Genomic DNA, 26593 nt, shown 5'->3' on the forward strand with positions numbered 1-26593 from the left:
AATTAATTTAAATACAAATATTGCTATAGAAGTATACATTTTGTTTCTGGAAATACTCCCACGCTTCAATATTACCTAACGACACAAATGCAAGACACATAAATAATACGATTTGCAAAAGTTTAACCGTCTAAAACAAAGCCTATTTGCTATTACTCTTAGTTAATACGCCTAATTAAAGCGAGTTGCGGAGCATTTTCCTGATTTTTTATTGTTTTAGCAAAACGGAATTACGACAACCGTATTCAACAAACTTGAAGATTCTGGTTCTCATAACCATTAAATTAATAGGTGCAATCATTTGAATAGCCGTTTTGTGTTGGTACAGTTTTATGTTAAGTTGCGAAATAGATGATATCAGTGCATGATAGATGGTTGAAGCTTGAAACGTGATAGAAAGGGACCAACCTGTAAGCGTTAGTGAATTAAGAAATGAATTTATGGTCTATGGATATTCTATAATTACACAACTTCATTTCCATTTCCAACTATTTTTGGTAAATTTGTAAACAAATTATGAATTTGTGATGGTATTATATTTAATTTATTTGTTTCATGATAGGATTCTATATATGACGAACTTGGAATCATTTCAAAATTTAATATTTACTATTTTTATCAAAAATTTACATCGATTTCCGTAAATTATGAAAGAAGACGATGAAAAAAAAAGAAGAAGATGTCAGGTAATCAAGCAAATCTTCTCTTCAAGGTCTGCAACTATATGTTTTATGTCTGATTATATTTCTTATCATTTTGAAATACGTAATGTAAACACTACGTTTTCATAAATAATTCATATCGATTCAAATACATATTTAGGTTTCAGACTTTAAAATTCTGAAAAACACAGATTTTAAATTCCAAACTGTGATGTAAATTATTAAAAAACCGAAGGTCAGATCTATGTGCACTAAAGCGTCTTAATTTTTCAACCTTTAGGAAAAGTTGAACATCTTAAGACACCAACAACACAACTGCAAATCAAGAGCCGTTTCGAAGAACGTTAAATGTTTAATCTACTGTATTTTCAAAAATTCAGTAGATATATTTTCTACACTATCTTCTCGTAGCATCTCAAGCTCCTTTGAGTCACGTCTCCTGATTATTCAGATCAAGAGAATAGCTTAATATCTTTAAGTATCTTCTATTCCGTTCTTCTGTTTCAGTATAATCTGTTTATCTTGTCAGATTTGGTACTAAATATAAATAAAATAAGATGTACTTAAATTAGATCAATGACTTGATATGAAGTCAGAAAATGCAGCAACAACAAGTTTTTGTTTGTTCTGTCTTACAACAAAACAGCAATTAAAAAAGATCAGTCAAATTTATTCAGTCAAAGTAACTATTTTCAAAAATATCACAGTCAGTCCAAAATTTGATCCTTTCTTGGTAAAAACCTGTAGATATCTCCAATTTTGGTCCAGTAGCTCTACTTCCTGTAATGTTTAAAAATTGCAAATCCTCACTGGCCTTACTGTGGTCTGTTGTTGTTAAATTCAAAGGCTTCCAGTTGAGGTTTGCATGTACAGAATTTTCAATAGGGTTTGGATTTCTACAAAATATTTCAACAATATATAAGAATAATCACATTTTTACAGTGCTTACCCATATTTTGCAAAATTCGTCCAGAGGGTCAGCAACATCCTACTCATTAAAGCATCGCTCCAGTTGCTTATGCTTGGAATCAAATCCGTTGAATTAAAAAGGTATAGAAGCTCATCGCAATGACAAACACCTAATTAAAGATTCTTTAAATTTAAAAATCTCATTTTCAAAAAAAAATCAACATTCATTACCCCATTCATAATCTATATCTTCTTTAGTTCCAGCAAATAAGTCCCCATAACTGTTAGTACCTTTATATTCAAAACTATACAAATAGATAGGCTTATGACCAACCTTATAGTGTAAAAATAATGATTGGTACAGAGGGTAGAAAAACGCTCTATCAGAATATACCTGGAAAAAACATAGAAATACTTTATGTAGAAAAATAATTTTTTTGATTTAACTCACATCTATGAATCCCTGTACAGTCTTAAGGTCTGCCAAATCAATTTGCTCCTTGCCATTAAAATAAAATTTGCTGATATTTTTGTACAGGCTTTGGGTATCGACTGTACTCAGTTGCAATCCTAATAAGTCTTCAGTCAATAACTTCTCGAAATTTTTATTTAAAGCTTCTCTGGCTTCAGATGATCGAATCAAACCTATACGAAAAGATCCATGTCTTTAAAATAGTGCAAACTTAGGATTTAAAAAATAGTAATCATTTTGTGGTATATAAACTTAAGATGGAAGATATCCATCCAATATTGTTTTTAATTTCAAAGAGTAGGTATATATTTTTAATATATACTTACTTGGTGCTCTTAAAACTCCTTCATTCTTTACAACGCCTGTGATCCATGGTACTTTTTCTATTTGTCCTGACAAGATATACTCTAGCGGAGTTTTGGTGAAAAATGGCTGAGGGTTCCTTTCAGACTCCGTTTCTACTACAGCCCCATATATCACAAGGGGATTACCAAAGAAAGTCTGAAATGACAAAATTGTAAGTACTAGCTATGAACAGTCTTTAAATGATATAGACTTACTCTAAAATAATCTTGAGTTCTCATAATATCCTCAGCAGGAACATTTCTTAGGCATTCAATAAGCATTTTATTATCTGTCGAGTTTTCACAACCAACAGATTTCGCTTGTAAGACAGTTACTTGTTTTTGGACATCGTTTAGAGTCATAGCCCAAGCTGCTAGTGCACTTCCGCTTTGAGAAATTGCTCGATGAAACAAACCTAAACAAGATTTTTCAGTAAGTTAACTCATATCTACACTCACTTACTATCTATCCAGACTTTGATCAAGAAAACTAATACTGCTTTCTTTTGGAAAGCTTAGAGATCATCACGTAAGGAAGATCGTCGCGTTTGATCAATGATTTTAATGAAAGTTGTCGCGAGTATCAGCAAATGATTGAGTAAAATAAATGGTAATGGCAGTTAATTTAGGTCTCTGTATGGATCAGGAATATGTTGATTGACAATATAATAATGATGTATTTAAAAGAGAAAATGTATAACTTAATGGGATCTTCTTCTTACTCCTTTTATTTAGCACAAGACATACGCCTTGGAAAAATGCAGCCGTTCTCTGTGACTAATTGCTATAATAATATATTTAATGAACCAACAAAACCTACTTTTTTCTCATTCATAAAATAAGGTCTTTTTATTCGAAATAAGCGATCTGCTAAGTACATTGAGGATTAATCATCATGAAAATTATAAAATGTAAAAGTTAAAAGATCGATAGGGTTATAGAGTACAGACTTGTCGCCAAGAAAAGTCTCTGATAGCTAAGAATTCATCATTATTTTTTCTTTTTTAAATGCTGAAAAAGCCCTTGACTTTGGTAATACATCCATTGAGCCTATTATAAAAGTTTCAATTGATATATTATCCTTTCAGTAATAAATAGGTTCCATATGGCCTGGTTAATAACATAATACCAATAAGTATCATCGAGTAAACATATTTTTTTGCACAAGTATATATAGAAAAAGAAGATACACGAATGAATGCTTAGAAATTCTAAGGAAATTCGAGTTAATGGTAAGTATAGGTTCAGCAACTGAAATATGCTACCTTTCATTTTCTCTAAAATATTACAAGTAATATCAAAGTAGGAGCTGAGAAATGACTATGCCCTATTTCTCCATAGTCATAGTAACGAAAGTCAATTCTGTACTTTGTAACTGGTTTAAGGCAATACTTGGCAATAAGGAGAAAATGCTGAAAATGTCATCTTTGCAGAGAAATTTTTAGAAAAATCTGGGCAATATTGGTGAATGACTTGCCAGATACAAATCAGATATTAACTATGCAAGCATAATAATACCAATTAATTTGGTTCCCTGAGACTGGTGGATGAAGGCAATGCTGGGTAACGGTAAATAAACTAAATAAATTAACTGCTTGACGGAAAAAGTTAGAAAATATCCTGAAGGTTCAAAAACAAAGAATTTCTGCTTCCTTAAGTATCACTACTATCGGCTACACAGGAATTTATTTAAATTTATACTAACTTTAAGTTATACTTTTAAGTAAGTCGTATGGCTTGGTTAAACTACCAGTTCGTTATGATTAGAAATAATTGGCACAAGTTAATTTCTTGGAAATTACTACCAGGACAATCTGTTAATTAACTAGGATAATGCACGTGGAGCACATTAATTAAGTCATCATCAGTTCAAGGCATACTATTGCTTAAGTAGCAGCTATAAAGTTAGAAAATGACTATACCTTATACAGTTACAGCATTTGGGTGTTTGTCTCGTTCTAGATCCTTTAGAGTACCTCAAGGTTCAGTGTTACGACTACTATTATTCTGCATATAAATGATTTGGGCTCATTGAGGCTGCAGATCAAAGTGGTTCAGTTTGCTGATGATACCACCATATTGTGGAGTCATAAGGATTCTAAATACATTAGAGCTTAGGTTTTCGAGGACGTTAGGATTTTATTAATGTGGTGTGCGTCAAACATGCTTGTGCATAATGTGGGTAAGACTTTGATTATGGGATTTAAGTGCGACGTCCAGGGTATGATGTTTAGTAAAGAATTCTCCTTGCAAAACAAAGAAAACTGTAAGTTCATTGGTATTACCATTGATGGGCATTTTCGATTCCAAGATTATGGCCTAAATCTTAAATTTAAATTATCCTCTTGATGTTTTGCAGTAAGTATGGTAAGACATGAGCTAGGAGAAGTGGTTGCACGTTTAGTATACTTTTCTCTTATTGAGTCTCATGTTCAAAAAAAAGTTTCAAAAAAAAATGTTAGATACCTTTGTTCTGCTGGGTTAAAAGATTTTTATCAACTACTCAACATATCTTAAAAAATCCTAGATCTATTATCTCTTTTTATCTTGAAAACAGCTACTCTTATTCATAATTGTCATGACTCGTCAGGTAAATGATATTTCCCTGCCAATCCCTACACCCTCCTTTACCAGAAACTCTCTCATATACCTTAGTAAAAAAATTACGATCGTGTTGCTCTACATATTTGACAAACATTAAATATTGAAAACGTCAAAGCCAAGTTAAAAAAGTTAAAAGCATATTATAGACTTGATACATTTTTTCTTTGATGAGATCTTTTGGTCTGTGCTCTAATATCATTGCCATATTTGTTAATACCCTTTGTTTTGTTCTATTCTTGTTTAATTACTTTCCTTTAACTTCTTTTTGGCAGTAGTTTTACTTATTTTTAATCTTTTTTGTTATTTTTCTTTTATTTGTTTTTCTGCAGATTTGAATTTTTTTAGTTTTCAGTATGCTTATAGATAAGATTTTATCTTAAGTAATATAGCACATTTTCTTTCTTTCCTTTATTTTTATATCTCCATAGTTGCGTTACAAAATTTTAAAGATATCAGAATTGTTATCGGAACTCTTTATAAAAATATAGGAAATTTAAATTTTATAACACTTGTGACATAAGTTCTAAAAGACATTGAAGCTGTAGGATGTCAGAAAGCTGATACTAACGCTGAAGTTAAATCGACGGACTTAATTCCTTCAGAGCCTATACTGAAGGTGAAAAAAAGTCAGCAGTATAAGGAAAGAGAAACTGCTTCCCGAAAAAAAACATCTAAAAGTCTCAACTAAGTAACTTGAAATTGAATCCGCTCGAATAGTAAATTTAAAACTGATCATCTTTACCTTTTGATGCAGGGCTTAATAAATGGTAATGAACGCTCCCCGCGCCTGCGCTCTGTCCAAATATAGTAACGTTGTCCTTATTTCCACCAAAGTTCTCGATATTTCGCTGGACCCATTTAAGGGCTAGCACTTGATCTTTTAAACCATAATTTCCTGGAGCTTCATCGTCGATTGTTGATAAGAAACCTATAAGTTTACAGGTTTTTCACAAACAAACACATAAAAGTGACGTGTTGACTTACCGAATGGACCAAGTCGATAATTGAAAGTAACCAAAACAACATCCTTATCCATAAAATACTCTGGACCTATATAACCACCCCTGCTCGCTCCAGCAATGAAGGCGCCCCAATGGATAAAAACCATCACTGGTAACAGTTCATTTTGAACTTTCTCATTGGAAGCACTGGAAAGCTTAATAAAAACTGTTTTGGAAAAAAAATTAAAAATATTGTAATGTATTATGTATACCTTTGGGGAATAAACATTAAGATACAAACAGTCTTCTTCTCCTTGTATGGACGGGGTAGCAGAAAATAAGTAATTTTTTTGAATGCATAAGGGAGGCTCCTTCGTTGCATCTCTAATTGTTGTCCAGGACTCCGGACTTTGAGGTTCCTAAAATTTATTCAGGTAAATGAGATCTTGGATACCTACAAATCAAAAATTCATAGACTTAGATTTACTGTAGGCATGTAGACTGAATTGCGTTTCTTGATTGTTTGGTGAACACATGAATACTATATCATTGTTCACCAGCTTTATTGTTCTTCGTATAAATCTGTTTAAATTATAGTAGATAATAGGTTTAAAAAGGATATTTACTGCAAATCTTAAATTTCCTAAAGGAGGTTTGGCGTAGGGGATTCCTGTATATGAAAAAAATTGCCTCCCACATTTGGCTCCTCTGATTTGTCCCTTTATTTTTCCATTTTCTGTTACCGCTGTAGGTGCAGCACCACCATTATGGGCAGACACGAATCCAATATGGATTAAAATACTTAAATTTAGTCGTAGATTCATAGTGTTTATTGTTAAGTGACCCACCTAAAAATAATAGAAATATTTATTCCTAATTTTGTTATTAAATAGTAAACACTTTTGATTTTTTGAGATTGTTTGCACTTGAAACAGACAAAAACATATTTGGTGCGGTAGGTTATCTTCAAAGTTTAAACTACTACTTAAAGAGAAATGGAATTCATAATTAATAATTTCTTATTAATTTAATTACTTTAAAGTCAAAGATTATAATTTTTTTTCTCAACATTAATTTGATTAAGAAAAAATGGGTAGTTCTAAATTTACTATATCTGAAAGAACCTTGAATCCTTATTATCGCTTTTTTTAAATACATTTTGCAATGCTTATCCCATTATATAATTTTATTTACGTATATTCTTAAGTAATGATTATAGTCCATCGATTCTATATGCGTTTTTATTTTATTTATTCTTATGTGGTATATAATAAATGTACCTACTATAAAGTACATAGTAATAGTTAACTATTTAGGTAGATTGCATTTAATATGTTTTTAGAAACGCCAGTTCAAGCGATGATGTTTTTAAAATGAATTTGTTACTATACATGAAACAAACTCATATATAAATATAACCAAGGTATTAATAATATATTTGCAGGTATTTTAAAAATACTTTCAAACACATGGAGATGTCTCAATTCCTCAGCTAAGATATGGAAACGGTAATCTTAATGAAGACTCTTGGTATGCTTTTTTTTTCTTCGGATGTTAGCAATTATAACTTTTTTGTAACACAGTTCCACTGAGCTTTTTCTAAACCAAGTCCGTCGGTTCCGCAACGATGATATGTTCGTCTTTTTTCCGAACCCTCTTTTACCTAATATCTTTTCTTGTATTATGGTTTGTAGTAGAAAGCATCGATCTTTATTTCTCATAACATGCCCAGGTATTCTAGTTTCCTTTTTTTATAATGTATACATATTTCTAGATCCTTTTTCATTTTTCTTCGTACTTCCATATTTGTAATGTGAGCTGTCCATGTTATTTTGAGCATTCGACTATATAGCCACATCTTAAGTCCTTCCAAATTTTTAGTGGTGGCTTTGTAAGTGTCAAGGACTCTACGTCAAACAATAGCATCTGTTGCGTCTGCCTTAATTTAATTACCCTATCCGGTAAGGGTAATTAAATAAAAAATATTTTTCTGTAGTTCACTTCTTCGTATTGTTTGATACATTATTTTAATAATAATATGTTAAAAATTTCAAACAAACATATAATTTATAATTCTTAGTAAATTAGGAGTAAAAAGAAATTAGCAAGTCATTTTGTCATTAGTCAACAAGTTTTAATTTTTTTTTAATTCACATCATTATCTGATTTTAAGAATTTTTAGTTCCGAATGTTAGAAATCGGCGCACTAATGGGTTGCTTTTGTGGACCATTTGTTTATTTCTTCAATATGGATACTTGAATTGTATAATTGTCAGATATTGTACTTTTGTGATATAAGACACTACTAATACAGGGTGTCCCGAAATTACATCGCAATATTTTACCAGCTGCATCTTTGTCTAAAAATAAGACAAAAACTTTATATACAGGAATCTTAAATAGGAAAAGTAAATCGTTTTCATGTTACAGGGTGTTTTATAATTCCTATTGAAGATGGTTTTTTGTTAATATTTTCGAAACGCCTGGTCGTTATTTTTCGAAATGTTTATCGTATACTACTGTTATTGTTATTAACTGATTTTACGCTAAAATGTATACAGGGTTGATTAAAATTAGTGGTAGAGTACCTTTTTTATGTAAAAATGTTGGTTCTTTTTAATTTCACTGTCCAAATAATTAAAAAGTAACCAGAAAAAGTTATGACATTTTTATCTCTGCTGACCACTAATTTTAAACGACCCTGTATATTTATAGCATAAAATGTTATAAAATTAGTTAGTAACAATAACAGTAGTACCTGTACGATAAAAATACCGACCAGGCATTTTGAAAATATTAACAAAATACCATCTTCAATAGGAATTATAAAACACCTTGTAACATGAAAACGGTTCACTTTTCAAGATTCATGTATATGAAGTTTTTGTCTTATTTTTAGACAAAGATGCGGCTGGTAAAATATTGCGATGTAATTTCGGGACACCCTATATATTAGTAATAATAATAATAATAATAATTATTATTATTATTAATTAACCTTGCTTTTTTATTCATCTATCTTGCCACTGATTAATCCACAATTAAATACACATTTTGAAACAAATATTTGGATATTGTCATTTTATGAATTTACATTAATATCTACTAAACAGTTATTTAAAAACAATTATACCTTATTCTAAACCATAGCTAAATATAAATAATTCTAATCAGTATATAATCTTCTTTACTTAATGGGAATTAGTAGATAGAATAATTAGAGATATATATATGTTGAAATGTTATCATTAAAAGCTTAGACTTAATATTAAAAGATAATTTGTTCAGGAAGCAGGTAAATTTTTAAAATTGGGTTGGATATCCTATATTAGAGTACCTTTGACTTATATTGTAAAAAGTAAAAAGTAGAAAATTAAGAAGAGCCTGTTACTTTAGCACTCATTCTCACCCTTACATCAATGAGCATAAACTTAATCCGTAATAAAATTAACGTGGCTAACTCTCTGGTGCTTTAAGTATTGTAATAGTCTAAGTGCGGGTATACACGATCCGGTTTCAACGGATGCGGTAGAAACGGATGCGTTTCTACCGCATAGGATATACGCGATACACACTGCGTTAAAAACGGATAGGTATTAAAAAAAATTCAAAAATTTGATTGCTTCGAGACTTTCATCGGGAAATAATGTTTTCATTGCAAGATTCTTCATCAAGAATTATTTGTGGTCTTGAAGCAAAAGATTTTTTGCGAGAGTCAGTATAACGTGAAAACATTGAAGGCATCCATATTTTGAAAGTGGTTTAGAAAAAAATCGACAAATTTCATACAAATATTCGGCAGTATCATAATAAGTTTTTTAATTATTACAGAATGTCTAAAAAATCATTTGGCGAATTGTTGACTGTGTTAAAACAAGATATATAATGTAATAATTTGGGTGAAAATAACTAAAAACGCGCGTTACAACCGGAACGTATATCGCGATACATTGAAGTACGTGTGTTGCCCAGGATGATCCGGTTATCCGGCGCGCGGTCTTGCCGCAGCAAGCTGCGGCGCTGATCCGTCGATCCGGCATTGACGCATTCATGTATCGTCTTCTATTAAAACCTATGTGTTGTCGTGACGATCCGGCGCCGGACCGTTTTCGCCGGACCGTTCATACCGGATCGTGTATACCCGGCCTAAGAGCTAGCAAAAGGAAACTTTACGTTATCGGGAATGTTGATAAGAGTAATATCCATGTGTAAGTTGCACAATTAATTATACAAACAAATTTGCAAGGAACTTTCGCTGTTTATAACAATTACGGATGTTGGTGATTTTTTTTACGATCTTACCCCAAAAACCAACAAAAAATATGTGTGCAAGTGTATGTCAGACGGGCTTTAATCCAGGGACTTCTTACCATATCTATTAATATTTTATTTTCCGTGTCTTATTATCAATCGCGGATCATGCAAGTAATTTGATATATAATTACGATAAACTGCACAGAATTGCTGTTTTTTCTGTACTGAATTATAAACAATTTTGTGCACTTTAACGTAAATATATTTTTTAATTAAATTGATACGACATTACTGCAATTAACATTTTCCATGTATATTTTATTATTGCAAAATTATATATATTATTTTTTAAATTCGCCATTTGAGAACCATTTTAGTCAAGTTCTTACTTTTCCGATTTAGGGGTCGTTTAGTTTATATTCTCAAATATTATTCTCAATTATTCTTCAATATTAAAATTGAAGTTATATTATTTGTCCTATTATTCAAAATTTCATTTGAACTTCCAAAATAATAGAATTAATGGAACGGCCTCCAAAACAATATTATGACAGAAGTTTAGCTCTAAGGGCATTTGTAATTAAACTCATTTTCAGGAGAACATAATGAATATTATTCTACTACCTTCATTATGACATTCCTATGCACACTACTTTACTGCAAATAGTCAGTTTTGCAAGTTATAGTTATAGAACAGACACATATGTCTCTAGTGAATATCCGTGATGATGCTGGGATAACTACAAGCAACCCTTTAGCATCCTTACGAGGGTGGTTTAGATAAGTTTACATTATTCTTTATTATATTCTAAAATCAGATTTAATTTGTCTTTTTGACAAGCATGCTCCGTTAGATGATATAAAGGATAAATAAAACTAGGCCATACGCACGCTGCACAGAATATTCGCCTCATGATAAAATTACGCAATAAAGCTCTTAATAAATTTAGAGTGACTAAAAATACGAATCATTGTTGATATACGATAAAGAACTTTGTAACCTGACAACCTCTGCTATATTAACTAAAAAAAAAGCTGATCTAAGCACGACTCTTCAACAGGGCAGTACTAAAAAATAACAAAAGCTAAAAAAACTAAATAAAATTAAAAATAAATATTATAGTATTCCTGACAGATGAACTAAATAAACAGTTTTAACACTAACATATTTTCTAAATAACAAGGTAACAGCAAGTTCGTTAAATTCTCTGAACGGTATGGATATTGTAAAGATAAATAAAAATATTAAATCCAATGGAATCGGCCCAGATAAATTAAGTATAATTATGTTTTGTTACCCATTTTTAATCACTGATGTAGTTAATTAATGTTAATTTAGTTTTAGGGTGTTTCGAGAAAGCCTGGAAGTAGTTAATTTTTTTAATTAGTAAATCTCTTAGAGTGTATCCTTCCTAGTTATAATAATAATACTTTAACTGCCTAAGAGTATTTTATATTTTCACCTTTTTTTTCTAGAATAGTTATCCTATAATAGCTATTTTTGCAAGTGCTAGTATTAGGATTCGCTTTAACTTTATTTAAAAAGGCTTCTTAAATTTGAACTATGCGTACAGCTCGATAATAACATGTTTATTTAGTGTCTATTAAAATCTTATGTTGTTGTTACATGCCTAAACGTAGCCACCCGAGAGAATTCAATTCTCTTAGATATATGTCTATGTATTGACTTCTATATTTGTTACAATAATGTTTTACCTAAGAAGAAATCTGGCTTTAGACAGTGGCATAGCTATAAGACTGCATTGCCTGAGGTAACACATGATATTATACAAAATTTGGATGAAAATAGAGGAATTGATACTCGTAATGCTAGATTACTCCAAAGCCTTTGACACCTTAAATCAAGAGATGTTACTTGCTGTTTTAAAATATATTAAGTTGTCTTTCGTATTGGATCTAATAGGATTGTCTTTAACTAATCAGGTGCAACGTGAAGGGAGTCGTATTAAAAATTATTATATTTCGGATAAGGTGAAACTAGCAGCTGCTGTTCTCCAAAGAAGCATTTTATATTCTATACATACCTAATATGTACAAGTATCTTGAGTATCGTGTTTATCACATGTATGCGGACGATATCCAATTAATTTTTAATGTTAATGTTTTTATGTTTTTTTAAATACAAGGAGCCAATATAAATTTAAACAGGAATCTTGGGAGGTTGTCAGGGAAGTGTCAATTTGGGTTTAATACTAGGTGATAAATTATGCTCTAAGTCAGTTTAAGATTCAGAAAAGCTTATTCAACTTAATGATATTATATTGAAACAGATATTAATTAAATCGAAATACGAAAAAAACATTACATGAATCCTTTGTTGTTATCATCCTGCCTCGATACTGTAACTAAGCGACGTTTTTAGGTTATATAAAAATCTTGTCTTATATTTATATTTGGCACCCGTAGACCCATATCTTTTTAATAAAATAAAATACAGAACATCAGAACATACGGTAAACATTAGACATAGATATTTTTTGGATTTCGAAAGCTATAAAGAAATAAAATATAATAAAATTTAAATGTCCATTTTCTTTTAATATGCGTTATGACCAGAAATATATTATTTATAACTAATAATAAAGTATATAATACCTAATAGAATAAATCAAGTGCCTTTTTTCTTTTTTCCTATTTTTTCTTTAATTCACTTATTTTACTTTTATATTTATTACTTTTTAGTCTAGCAGAAAATAGATTAATTTTTAAATTTTGTTTATTTTGTAACCTTAACAGAATCTTAATTTGTTGGCATCCTGAGAAAGTGACCCTTAAATCCGAATAATTTTATTTAATGCTTTACAGTTGTACATGTGGATTAAAAAACGTAACATTAATAATAATAATAATAATAAATATTATTTTCATATATTTTTTATCGTGGTCTGTCGTGACGTCGTGAAGGTTTTACGTCGCTGGCTCTTGGACTATAAAGAAAATTACAAATCGCGACGTTAGTCTTAAGCAAAGCAAAGCTTACAGAGCTTTACTTAAGCAAAGCTTACAGAATATAATATATATAGTATATTCTGTAAACTTCGGTCACAGAGACACCCAACGTAGAAATTCACAGTATTAACAGTTACCACAGTTGTACCACGGGCGCTGTAATGTTTTTTCCTCCGTTGACGTACGGTATTTATTATATCACAGCTACATGCTTGGTTTTTATCAAGCCAATACTTGGTTGTCAAAATATATCCGTGCAACTTTTTTATAGTGCCAGTGGAGAAACTGAAGAACTTACACGGTCGGAATTTTTACTCTAAATGTTCGTTCGTTCTATGTCGACGGTGTTTAAAAATCTGGTAGAATATTAGAAAGTAGTTAAATTAGTTTGTCAATATTTTAAAATAAAAAAAAAATAAATTTATGAGGAGGCTTAGTCTTCTTTGACAGCCACTGTAATTGCTGACTTATTACCTGAGATAAAAAGTTTGTAAACTGTGCTTATACTTAGTGATTTACAACGGTTAACTCTTAAAAATGGGCCACGCCAGATTCTCAAAACCGTTTAAACATGATTGTTAAAATAATGTTAACCATACTTTTTATCATACTAAAAAAATATTCAATTATACCAAATATAACAAAGAAAAAATATTTTTAGTAGCACCTTATAGGAGCCCTTATGTCCTTAGAAAGACAATTTTTTTTCTTTGAAAGATTTCACACCTATTTCACCTTATTAAATTTAATTAATTTAAACTTTATAGAATTTTAATTTAATTGTTATCTAAATATTATTGAACCCTTTTACGGTCTATCTTGGGCCTAATCCAAATCATAACATCTCAAACAGTTTTATGGCTGAAATATATGTCATTGTATAATTTTTGTTAGTTTTTATTAATTTTTATTAAAAATCAAAATATTTAAAATAGGAAAAATTTTATGATGGTAGTTTATGGGTGCTAATTTGATATGAATTTATATAGGGTGTACAGTTTAAATAATTTATTCTTACTTACAGTCAATTCATTACACAAAAAAACTGTTATAACACAAGCTTTAAGTTCATTTAAAATTCACAAAGACCCTTAACGTGCACCGGTACCATGCAAGAGAGCAATTATTTAAAATATGCCAACTTTTTATATATATATATATTTACAAAAACCTGTTCGCACCCCTACTCCTTCCTATATTACTAAAAAGACGGTCTTGTCGCGGGATTTTTTTTGTCAATAAACCATAAATATGTCAAATACTTATTTATCGATTTAATGACCGGTAATAAAATTCAACCGGTTGTTACTTTTTATTTAGCACGATAGTTTAAATAAAATGAGAATTACTACAACCGCGGTTAACCTAAATTAAACTGCCTATATTGCGGTGTTTGGGTGCTTTTATATAAGTCGATAATAAATCGACTATAGTAAAGGACGACCCCTACTAACAGATAATTTCATAATGATAAAATAATAATTATCATTAACATTATGCGTATTTTATGGTCGGCTTGCTTTGTCAACGGTTTATCATCTGCCGTTTGCCGTTTTTCGTTTAATGAAAGTTTGACGTTCGTATTTTTTTCATAAAATCATGACGTTCGACGTTCCTCAATTCGGTTACATTATTACATCATTTTGTTTAAAAAGATTTGAACAGAAAATTAAAAATCATAAAAGTCAATCAAAATTTTTTTTTTGTTTCACGTGAACATGATTTTTTTCATTGAAATTTGTCTCCAATCATGTGATTTCTCATTTTAACTTCCCGACTAGTTAAATGAACAAAAATGAAAACGCTAAGTTGCCAACCCTTCCGTTTTTTCAGTTTATTGCTAAAACTTTTCTTCATACAATTGACGTTCTTTGATTTCGTTAGTAACTGTCATGTTTTCAGTTGGCTCACTTATGACGCTGATGATCGTGTCACGAGAAAGGATTTGCAGAATATCGGGGACATATACCCAGACAGCACAAGTACATTGCATATGCCCAGGATATCTAATTGGCATATTTATATCTGCCAAGAATATCTTATATCTCTCTTGGCATATGCTAGATATATTCAATAGATATCCAAGGTCACCATAAAATATATGCCAAGAATATCTTTTTAACTTCTTTAATATATGGTAGGCATATCTCTCGATAAGAATGATAACAATTGAAAAAATGCTGTATTTAACAATCATAGAGACTGGAAAAACTACCAAATTTTTGTCCAGGGGTGAGTTCACTTTTAAGTATCCCCGGCCCAATATTTTTAAATGGTATATTAAGTGCAAACATGAAATATAATTGACACTACTCTCCATCAACGAAATTTTAAAAATGCAATGCAACTGGAATATTTCGCAGATATGGAAATTGAATACTCTGCATATGTGTTAAACATATGCCAGGAATATTGCTTTTGCTTTTATTCGGATATAAATTAATTTTCTACTTACTTTCTACTTGCTTAGGTTTCCAAACATTTTTGCCGAGAATTGAAATAATTTTCATTTTATTCCAGGGTTTGCTGATTTGTTTTTTGCGTATCTCAAAGAAATTTAAGGAGGTTTTTCACTTTTTCCAGGTATTTGGTTTACATTTTTTCCTGGGTATAAAATATATTTTTTTAAAGAAAAGGACACTTGGAAGAAACACAAAAAAACACCTGAAAAGAATAACGGAATAACGTCAAATTTCTGGAAGATACAAAATTTACTTTAATTAATAACTTAACTTAAATTAACTTAAATTTACTTTCTCAAGTTTCCAAAAATCTAAAATTAACTAAAACTAAAATAAATCCATGTTTTCCAGAAAATTAAAAAAAATATAATTTTATTCCAGGCATTTGTCGTAATTTGTTTTTATAACTTCAACTTGGGTGATTTTTCATTAATTTTTTGCTGGACAAAATTAAAGGTTGGGTTGAGTTGGATTGGAAACATACCAGTCCTTACACTCTTAAATTTTACATATCAAATAAGAGATCCATTTTTATTTTAAAAATAACCATTTTCAAAAAAAATATATATAAACAATTACTGCGTGTTGTTATAGTGTAATTATTTCAATATTTTTATAAAAGTGATACGAACATTGAGCAATAGGAAATTTACTTATAAGAAATTCGAAGTAACAACCAGAATATATCATCGACTTTGTTAGTAACTGCCGACTTTTACCTAAACTTTTTAAGCTTATGAAGTATGGTACCACTAGCGAATATTCTTGTGAAAAATTGACATATTGGATAGTATTTGCATTGCAAAGTTTTGAAAAAGACGTAATTTTTTATGATTTTTTGTTTTTTTTGTCCAAAATATGATTCTTCCAGAAATGTTTATGTTAAAATGTTCTATAGACCATTTCTACTAAATAATTATTTTTTTTGGAAAATCGTTAGATCTTAAATTGCTCAAGCATCTTCTTGATGTATTTAGACTTTTTTATCATACACAGTTTTAATCATAACATACACAAAAAAATGATAATACGAAATAAATCATAATCATACATAATAAAATTCAGAAGCAAAACAGCGAAACGTCATTCACTGTCCAACAAAACAATTACTAAGTTTATACGTGACATTAATGTGAATTAGCGGCTAATGCAAATTAGAGCAAAAACTCTTTGGCTTGTGTTTACGCAAGGGTTTTAAGAGGTTTTCACGTTGACGTTAACCAGCTTAACCATGTTTTTATTGCCAACCTAAATAATTTATTGATAAATTTTAGGGTTTAGGAGATAAAAATATATCTAATAAAAGAATATAATTATTTAAATCTTGCAAAAATATTTTCTCCCCGTCTCGGTTTTCAAATTTTTGTTAATTGGCAGCACTGAAAATAAATGCGAATTTGCATCTTGTGCCATATACACAGATCCTTAATGCGCATTACAGTGAGATCATCCACATATTGAAAACGTTTTAAAATAATGTGAATTAGGAACGCTAAAATGGTTTACGAGTGTCTAAACATGCGTTTTATTTTAATTGGTATTTCTTTAATGCGCACTAAAGGTTGTGTGTAAATATGGTAAATAACAGCAATAAAAAAATGGCTTGATAAAGCACATGACTGACATGCTAATGCAAATTATTGCTTAAAACCTCCATAAAGGACATTTCTCTATTAGTATTTAGTGGTTGCTTTATGGAATTTTGGATCTATGGTAAAACTGGTAAAAGATTGTCGAAGGAGACAATAACTTGGGTCCTCATCCCAAGACGAATCATTGTTTGAAGTCAATAGGTTTTTTAACAAAACAGCCTTTTTTGGAAATAATAAGTATGGATTACTATTCTGCAAATATCGTGTAACCGCTTTGGAAAAAATATCAATTTTTGACGACCTGCCACCCATATTTTTTACATATAATTTAAAATACATCTTGACTTTATTGGACTTGATTTTTACGTAAAATCTGAAAAAATAATAATATAATATAGAGTATTCTATTTAAATTAACGAAGTTGATATCTATTTCTAATATACTCAAAAATGCCAAAACTATCAAAATATTTGAGCTCTCTCCCTTTCTAATATCCCTGCTATATATCCGATTTATTTACTGTCGTTGGCCTGGTGATGCTAATAATCCCTGACTGAGTTAGTAAGCTTTTCACACATTCAATTTTTTTGTTTCACAAATTTGCTATGTCAAATTTTAAAAAAAATATAATCATAAATATTTATTTGGATTAAAAAAAAATCTCCTTAATTAAATAGTAACATTTATAATAATAGTATGTAATAATTCCACGTGCGGTATAAACAAAAAATTAGAGCACTTAGTAATTAGAAACAACATAATTATATATAATGAACAAAATCCGGTTTTAAATATAGAAAACAAATTATTTGTTAACTTTCTTTAAAAACCACAAGTTTTTTAATTTAATGGAAATATAGCCAATACATTTTTTATTAATTCAATTGAAATATAACCTTTTAACTTTATACTTATTTTTTATTTATTTATTTATTATTATAATAATAATTTATTTATATATTTCATATTCGTTAAGTATCTTGATAACCATCATTTACTTTTAAATGCTACCACGCTGAAAAAATATTTACAACTATTACGACTTATAATTATTTTATTAGATTTAAGCTTCTGATTGTCTATACTTTTTAATTTAAAGCTAAATAAAACAATTTTTTGTTACTTATGAGTAATAAGCTTTATTTGGTAATAATGTTTTTTCCTTCTAGTGTGTTTTTTTCTATACTTATTTTTTTAAAATAATTTGTAAAATAGTGGTATAGATACCCTGGTTTTTTTTTTATAATGCTGTTTTTATTTAGGATATAGGGGAAGGTGTCCTAAAATGACATACTTTTTATTTAAATCTAGTTTATGCAAAAACCATTTAAGATAATTAACTCAAAATAAAACACCACGTTGCTTTAAATATACTTTATTGACAAACATAAACAAAAATATTGCAACTCTATTTAAAACTTGTAAGAAAAATGCATTTTAAAAAACGTTACACTATGTCACTTTACAAACATATTATATTGTAAAATGACACAGTCGTGGGGTATAAAATGACATATACTTAAAACAAGTGATAACACAAATAGAACTTATAAAATATAGTTGAAGAAAGTAAGCTAATAAGTAATTAGTCTTGGGAAATCTCGCAAATAAACTTTTTGACTTTTGGAGAAACTCCAGCACATTCGCAATGTGCCCAATTGTGGCACTTCATACAACTAATCCAAGACTCCCTGGATCGAGAATTTTTGAATAGATCGTTGCAATACAGGCATGCCACTTCATCCTCATAATCCTCGGTTGCAAAATGATCTTCTTCACTTTCGCTTCGTGCAACAAAACTTGTCTCACCTGAAAGGTTCTTTTTAAATTGACGCACATTTTTTCGCAATTTCTTTTCTTCCTTTAGCTTTAACTCTTCTAAATTGGGAGTAGTTGTTAAGACTCCGGTTATAAATTGTCTGGTCTTCCTTCTTTTGGTTCCTCTTGCTACAGGCACTGGCGAAATTTCCTGTAGAGAAAACCTTTTCCTTAATGGTTGATTTTGTTTTATATTGCTTTCTGTCTGATCACCTCTCGGTTCATTTTCTTTATCGACACTTTTGTCTTGTTTTTGTCGCATTGCTTCTTCTGTAACACCAATTACTGTTATTTCATTGCTTGTTGATAGTTGTTCTGGGCGATGGGATGCTCCCTCTTCTATGGTCGGTTCTAATAATCTATTTGTTGTCTCAGCCGGCTCAAAAAACTCTTCTGGGAAAATATGTGGATTAAATGGATAAATTCCTGTATTTAAAAATGTACTTGTGGCATTTTTAATTGTAGCTGCTTTCCTGTAAGCGGGCGTAAACAGTTCACCAATTTGATGTAGTGTTATTACTCTCCCTGGATGGTTTTTCAACCAAAATGCACATTCCTGGTTATAAAATGTCTTTAGTGGACCATAGAAGCTGACATCCAGGGGCATACGATGGGTACAGTGGGCAGGAAAGCATAAAGGGATTATTCCATTTCTTCTGGCAAACGTCAAGGCATTTAATGATTTGTGGCTAGTGTGCCCATCCAGAAGTAATAAAACTTTTGAGTCGGGAGAAGCTTTAACAAAAGTCTGAAAATGCTTTAACCACAAAGCAAAGGAATCAGATGTCATCCATCCAGTCTCGTTAAATAATCCCAAAGAACCTGGAGAACCTGGAGGTAAAGCATCTAAGAGTCCCTCCTTTCTATTTTTCCTAGGGAAAATCAAAGCAGGTGGCACAAAATTACCTACACTATTCATGCAGCAAACACATGTTACATGCTGACCTCTTTCAGCACTGGTTAATGATCCTACTTGTTTTCTTCCAGTTTTGGCAAACATTTTTGAAGGCCTTTGCACTGTGGACAAACCACTTTCGTCCATATTGTAAATCCGATGCACTTTAATTTTTTCTTTTCTAGGGTATTTTCCAACGTATTAAAAAAATGTTGCACTTGTGGCCTATTAAATGCCATGGCTCTAGCCGCAGACACAGCTTCAGACTGCCTTAGAGATATTTCAGGATGTCGCATACGAAATCCTCTCAGCCACTCTCGTCCAGCGCTACGATCTATAAATCTATTTGGAATGCCATTTTTAGTGGCAAACTCATACGCAAGTTTCTTTATATCTGTTGTTGTTATCCCGAACAATCTAGACTCAAGTAATAGTATATGCTCAACTAAATCTCTTTCTTCGTTAAATGTGGTTGGAAACCGACCCAAAACTTTCTGACAGCCCTTAGCTCTTTTCTTTGTATTATTTGTTCTTCGCCTTAATGTGGCTTGGGGGACATTGAACAATTTCAATGCTTTCAGCCACCCCATTTGGCCACCTTTTACAGCGTTAATTGCACTTAGCATTGCTTGTTCATCCCACGATGTCCCACGTCTAGTTGATGTTCTTTCACGTTTTCCCACCATAATGTAGCTAAAAATAAACAAAAAATACAATATTCCTTAAATTTAAATTAATTTGATGTTTGTAAAATGACATAGTATGTCATTTTACCTTCATGTCTATCTGTGTCGTTTTACCCGCAGTAACAGATAGTCCTTTGTTAATGCAGAATAATCTTATTTCATATTAAACGACATTTCCGCGCACGTCAATCCGAAGTATACACTTACATTTAAATACTAACCCTGGTTTTACTTTAAAATCAGCACAATTTCGTAATAAAAACAGACTTTCAAAACAGCACATGCAAAATTTCTACACCGGTAAAAATAATTTTTTGAGGTTATCTTCTACATATAATAAACGTAAAACAAATAGAGTACCCACATGATATCTGGTCTTGGTTTGTGACATGCAAGCAAACTATTGACTAGATGGCGCCAGCAGTTAGAGAATAAATACCGCTATGTCGTTTTACATGCTATGTCATTTTAGGACACCTTCCCCTATTTTTTTTCTTTGCTTTTATAGCTTGGTTTAGTGGAGTAGCTATTGAAAGCTAGGGTCCGCCAAGTATCATTATCAATAAAATAAAAGTAATATTTATTTATTTAACAGATTCCCTTATAAGATTCAAAAGTAAAAAGGTTAATGCCATAATACTCCAGAATATTTTCGACCATGATTTTCAATTTTGCTTATTTTTTCCCAAAGCACTGGATCGCAAAAAAAATTCTTAGACGGCTTATTAGATAATATTTTTCGAACAGCTTATTAGAAGGTTTTCTAATTAATTTTGAAAAATTGTAACGAAAAATATGATAGACCTTTAGAAAACTGATATAATAGGCCCTTAACTGATTGTACTAAATTCATTGTTCTATTACCTCTAGAATGAAAGGAAAATTCAATTTTTCTTACCTTTTCATCTACTTATTTACAAATATTATCTGTAATGCAAATATAGATTTAAATTTTACGAATAATATTCTTTTTTAATTTTTTCAATGTATTTAATTAAATATCACGTTTAAATGCCTTTAAAATTTTCTTTTACTTTTGAATCCATCTACATGATCGGGAAATTCCACTTGTCTTACGCAGTAGTTCTCTTTAAATTCAAAAATCGCCATTTAAGTACAATCGTTTAAGACACCTCAGAGTGAAATAGTTCTGAAAAGGCGAAGCATATTTAGCTTTTAATTTATGTCAATTTTATATTACTTCTAACTAAATATTAATTGAAAATTAATCATTTTATAAAAATGCTAGTAACCTCTTCTGCTCCGTTACTCTCCAATGAACCAACTCTAAATAGTGACGTCTTATATATGAATTATGACTGAGTAAGTAAAATTAAAAAAAAACTCTTTATTTGTCTTAAAGAAAGATAGAGAAAGGACTGTCAATGTACGAGTTTTGACAGATGACAAATGACAGATGTGAAGCTCGGTAATCTCTCTATCTCTCTGCCTTAGATATGAAAAAAAGAGAAATTATAACATTCAAGCGATGACAGATGATGAATAAAAGTTGACAGGTGACAGTTACAAAATTCCGCGACCTTTTTCTACCTTAGACAAGGAAAAAGAAAGGTACAGTAACATACGATGTATGGAAGGTGAGAAACCACAACTGACATATATCAAATTCTGCAATTTTTAGTCTTAGATAAGCAAAGAGAGAACACTAGTAATAGTTCTTGAGTTCATTAAGAGATTGAAAACAAATCGCTCTCATACGGATTGAGATAGTGACATTTTATTGGTAAAAATTCCTTCACCAATAAGGTCAATATTTCAATAGATAACCAAGAGTCGCTAAGAATACATAATATATGAATTATGACTGGTAGATCCAGTCGTCTATTTTTATTTAGATATGAAGAAAACTTTTATTTCCCTGGAAAAAAAGATATAGGGAGAGGACTGTCAACATACAAGTTTTAACAGATGATGAAAGAAAGTTGACAGATGACAGCTTCAAAACTCTTCATTCTTTATCTACCTTAAGTAGGCAAATAGAGAGGTGTAATAATATACAGCTGATGACAGACGTCAACTTCTGTCTTAGACAAGTAAAGAGAGAACACTGATAATGTACGAGCTTTACTAGACGAGATTAATAAAATATCCAAAAATCCAAAAGAGAGGGATCCTTATGCATCAATATCTTATCGGCAAATTGACTAATTTGAAATAAGCCGAAAAATGTTAAATTTACGTTAATACAAAAATTTCCATTGATGACGTCTTAAAATATATCTAAATATAAATTTATGAAGACTCCCTCCAACACTGGAAAAGTTATATACGAAACACGAAGGATATCCGCCATAAAGAGAGATCAAGTAGAAGATCAAACCTTAAAATGTGTTTCCGCCTGAATTTATAAGATACTTAAGCCTAAATATGTAATTTACTATATAAGATCCAATATATCACAAAGATTCAATAAAAACAAAGACCAACGATGATAATAACATGATTTCTATGTTCAGGGTAAGTCTCATGCCATATCTCTTTTATTGTATTTTTTTTCTATTTTATCTCTTTATGTTTTCTGGCGATCTGATTCAGATACATTATTACGCAGAAATCAATCAAGAAATATTCTATGTTAAAGTAAAATGTTTATCTTATACTTATTATTATGAAAACAAGATAATTAAATATTATAATCTCTAAATAAAGGCTAAGTGCAAAGTATGCGTACATAATTATGTAAATTGAAATTCGCGTGTAGGTGACGCACATTTTTAACTGCCACACGCCTAAAATGTTTAACCTTTAGGTACTTTACAGTACAAAAATAGACTATAACATAATATATATTTGGTAAACATCGTATTGCTAAATTCTATTATATCGTTTTTTAAGCCCAGTGAATTATGTTTTTTCCTGTTGATGATCCATTTATCAAAATAAAAACAAATGAACAATAAGCCTCGGTGTCATCTTCTATCATAACATGCTTAGCCGGTGCCATTGGCCGAATAACATTGAAATCTAAATATCCGTAAACATATAATTATTAATAATTATTGCATTCTACTGTTTACTACATGTCTGAGATGGAACCTGATGCCAAGGATGTCTGCATGCAATGCAGCACGTGGCAGATAATATTGTGTGCTGGATCGATCGGTTCCGTTATTTTAACATTTTAAAAGATCGTGAGCAATTATTCATATATGTATTATCATAAAGATTAAGCTTCGCTGTATCTTATATCATGGAGTGGCTTAACATATAAATGTGGCATTTCCTAGGCAGTTGATCTGCGTAAAATAATCATTTTAGTACCTTCCTTACACTGTCATGGGGATATAGGTAAAATGTACAGGAAAGCCAATAATTGACCCCTTTAAAATTTACATGGGATTTCCTATGTTCCGCTCGGCGACGCACCACCCGATATAAGAAAATTTTCTTTGCATATATTTTTCTCTCATTTCTTTACCAAATATAAAAGTATTTGGAGTTTGTGTTTTTCTTGCACAATTCATGTAATTTTATTTAAAAATTATCAAATCTTATATACCTTGTGATTTTCTGTTGATCTTTTTGCACTAAAATAATATTATAATTTTAACACCATATTTTGTAATACTTTTGGGCAATATATTATAACGATCTTAACAGCCAAAAATTATTAGCTTCCACAGGTAAATCATCACCGTCGCTTAGACCTGAAGGTGCGACAAGGATGGAGCGAGCGCATCTCGCGACATCTCAGAATTCACATAGAAAGTAGGCGAATGTTCCGGAACAGTGGCGAATGTAGCTAATAAATAAGAAGTTCTTGCCTCTAGGAGACTCTACAACATCTTAAAATGGAAAAACAGTAAATAATTTAATTTCTGTCAATGTATCACCATTTTTCTACAGTCCTATTTAAATTGAAAAAATAATTATTTTAGTAGGTTATTTAGTGATATCTCTAATTGGGATGCTTACAGTTTTAGGTCCGAAAATGGTAACAAAAATCTTCTATCTATTTCAACAATGATTTCTTGTTTATATACATGTATCTTCATTTCACTTCTCAACTAAATTGATAATGTCATGAAAAATTTGTTTTCTTATGTGAGTTCTCAACCGTTACATCATTTGTACAAAAAAAAATAGGAAACTTAAAATAAAAACTAAAAAAAATCATTATAATATAGAATTCTGTCAATTACCCATTGTTTTACTGAAAGTTTCTTATCATAAGATTTCTATATTGTTTATATCAGTATCGAAATATATTGTTTCCATGTCATTCGCTATACAGACAACACATTTGAGAGAGTTATGCTAACCATAATTTCTGTAGAGTGTGTTGGAACATAAAACAGATTAATATTTCCCGTTTGACAAGCAGCTATAAAATGTACACGTGCTAACAATGCATGAAAGTCCATGCCCTAGTTTATGTAAAAATTATGTATTAACTTATGTCGACCTTATGATATGAGATCCAAATTACAGCCGCATTATTCAAAATTAATATATGCACACTAAAGTTTTCGAGATGAGGTATTCCATCCAGCATAAAACATCTATCTTTAAACATATTTTCTAAAAAAATTGAATCACAGTTTCTAGTTCAACAAAGAATACGTTAATTAACATCGAGTTTTATAATTTTTTTTTAGATTTTTATAAAATAGGGTAAAACTTTAAATAAAAATCATTCTTATTTGCAATTAGTTAGTTAGTCTTTACCCTTGTAGACATTTTATAACTCTATTTTATATTTTATTATTTTATATATAAGAAATACAATATTTGATTTTGAATTTGATGTTACTAGCAGATCAATGATGTTTCTAGCAAGGAATGCGATAGGACTAAAAGTGATCGGCAAAAATCAAGAACATGCAATGAAAAATAATTTACTATAGAGAATAATCTACTGTCAATAAAAAGTCAATACAAGTAGAGATTAAATCAGAATTATATCTGGGAAGCATTTTTATTATTTTATCTTCATATATTGTTCGGTTTCTTTGATGTCATCTCGAATCGAGTTGTCTTTCATGGCCCCTTTTCTACCTAGATAATCTGTCCACCCATTTGTATAACTATTATAAACAAGATTATGGTTTATGCTTGACTGGTTCCAGCTTAAGTAAGAGTACAGGGTTCCCACAACAATTTGGACAGAGGAATTCCTTTATTTTGCAGTGTTAGAGGTCCTAAGCAATCTAATTTTCTCCTGCTACCTAAGCTTGATTTTTTCGTTAATCAATTCGTTGTTACCTAATCTGTTTTTGAGCATACAGTCAATCTACCTGCATGCCGTGTTGTTAGACGGTCTCTATGCTCTAAAAGACAGCTAGAACACTTATTTGTATTCCAGGGTGTCCTCTACCTTGGATAACAGTCTAATTATATGTAGCGTTTTCTTTGTTAAACTTCCTACTGTATAAATAAACTCATTGGTCTTAACCGGAGAGGATGATGAATTAAAGATTGATCCTTAATGTGTCTGTCTAGCAGTTTCTTGAGAGTATCCATCCTAGCCTGATTGGTCTGAAGAGTTTTGCCTGAGAATGTTTTATGAAATGTAATTATAAGCTAGGCTGACCCTCGTCGTCTTACTCAGCTGTAATACATAGAGTTTCTGAAACTTGTTGCATCATTGCTGGAATTATACGGTGGAATGAACCAGCAGATTTGTTAGGCTGGGATGTATTTATGAGTCATTTAATCTGCTCAAATGTTACACTCAATGAATAATGGTTCTAGGATTACCTTGCTGTCAGCTATTTGGTTTTTACAATGTTTCTGGGAATTATTCGGAAAATCATTATTTTGGTACCATATTTTGTGATACCTTCGATAATTTTTTTGGGTTATATCTACATTTGATTTCTATGCTACTTCGAGAATGTTTTGAAATTGTTTCCTTATGATGTTTACCTACTCGCATTGGAAAATCATCATTTTAGTACCTACCATTATTTATGACAATACTGACGAAGGTGACACTATAGGTATGAAGATAGTAAAAATA

At 30.6% G+C, this 26593-nt stretch overlaps 1 protein-coding gene across 3 annotated transcripts; it reads right to left on the minus strand.

Moving 5' to 3' along the window:
• Positions 1-1311: 1311 nt before the first annotated feature.
• Positions 1312-14532, minus strand: LOC126742870 (juvenile hormone esterase-like). 3 transcript variants are annotated; one of them, XM_050449713.1, is made up of 11 exons: positions 14338-14532; positions 6559-6780; positions 6205-6351; positions 5976-6147; positions 5734-5919; positions 2604-2803; positions 2370-2544; positions 2023-2216; positions 1803-1965; positions 1612-1741; positions 1312-1558 (listed from the first exon to the last, which is right to left on the minus strand). In XM_050449713.1, the coding sequence occupies exons 2-11, from the start codon at positions 6754-6756 to the stop codon at positions 1336-1338; spliced, it is 1788 nt and encodes a 595-aa protein (XP_050305670.1). In that variant the 5' UTR covers positions 6757-6780; positions 14338-14532; the 3' UTR covers positions 1312-1335. The 3 variants fall into 3 exon arrangements, with proteins under 3 accessions (XP_050305670.1, XP_050305669.1, XP_050305672.1); XM_050449712.1 differs by having other exon boundaries at positions 14179-14532; XM_050449715.1 differs by lacking the exons at positions 6559-6780; positions 14338-14532 and having other exon boundaries at positions 5976-6158; positions 6205-6327.
• Positions 14533-26593: the final 12061 nt, after the last annotated feature.

Source organism: Anthonomus grandis, chromosome 12 (genome assembly GCF_022605725.1).
Source record: "Anthonomus grandis grandis chromosome 12, icAntGran1.3, whole genome shotgun sequence".
NCBI classification, from domain to species: domain Eukaryota; kingdom Metazoa; phylum Arthropoda; class Insecta; order Coleoptera; family Curculionidae; genus Anthonomus; species Anthonomus grandis.

Excerpts from the sequence above, each read along its gene's own strand:
- LOC126742870 (XM_050449713.1), bottom strand. The coding sequence starts at position 6,756 with ATGAATCTACGACTAAATTTAAGTATTTTAATCCATATTGGATTCGTG. Across the intron at positions 2,804-5,733 it reads ATTAAGCCCTGCATCAAAAG|GTTTGTTTCATCGAGCAATT; the intron begins GTAAAGATGATC and ends AATCTTGTTTAG. Across the intron at positions 2,545-2,603 it reads GAACTCAAGATTATTTTAGA|ACTTTCTTTGGTAATCCCCT; the intron begins GTAAGTCTATAT and ends TTGTCATTTCAG.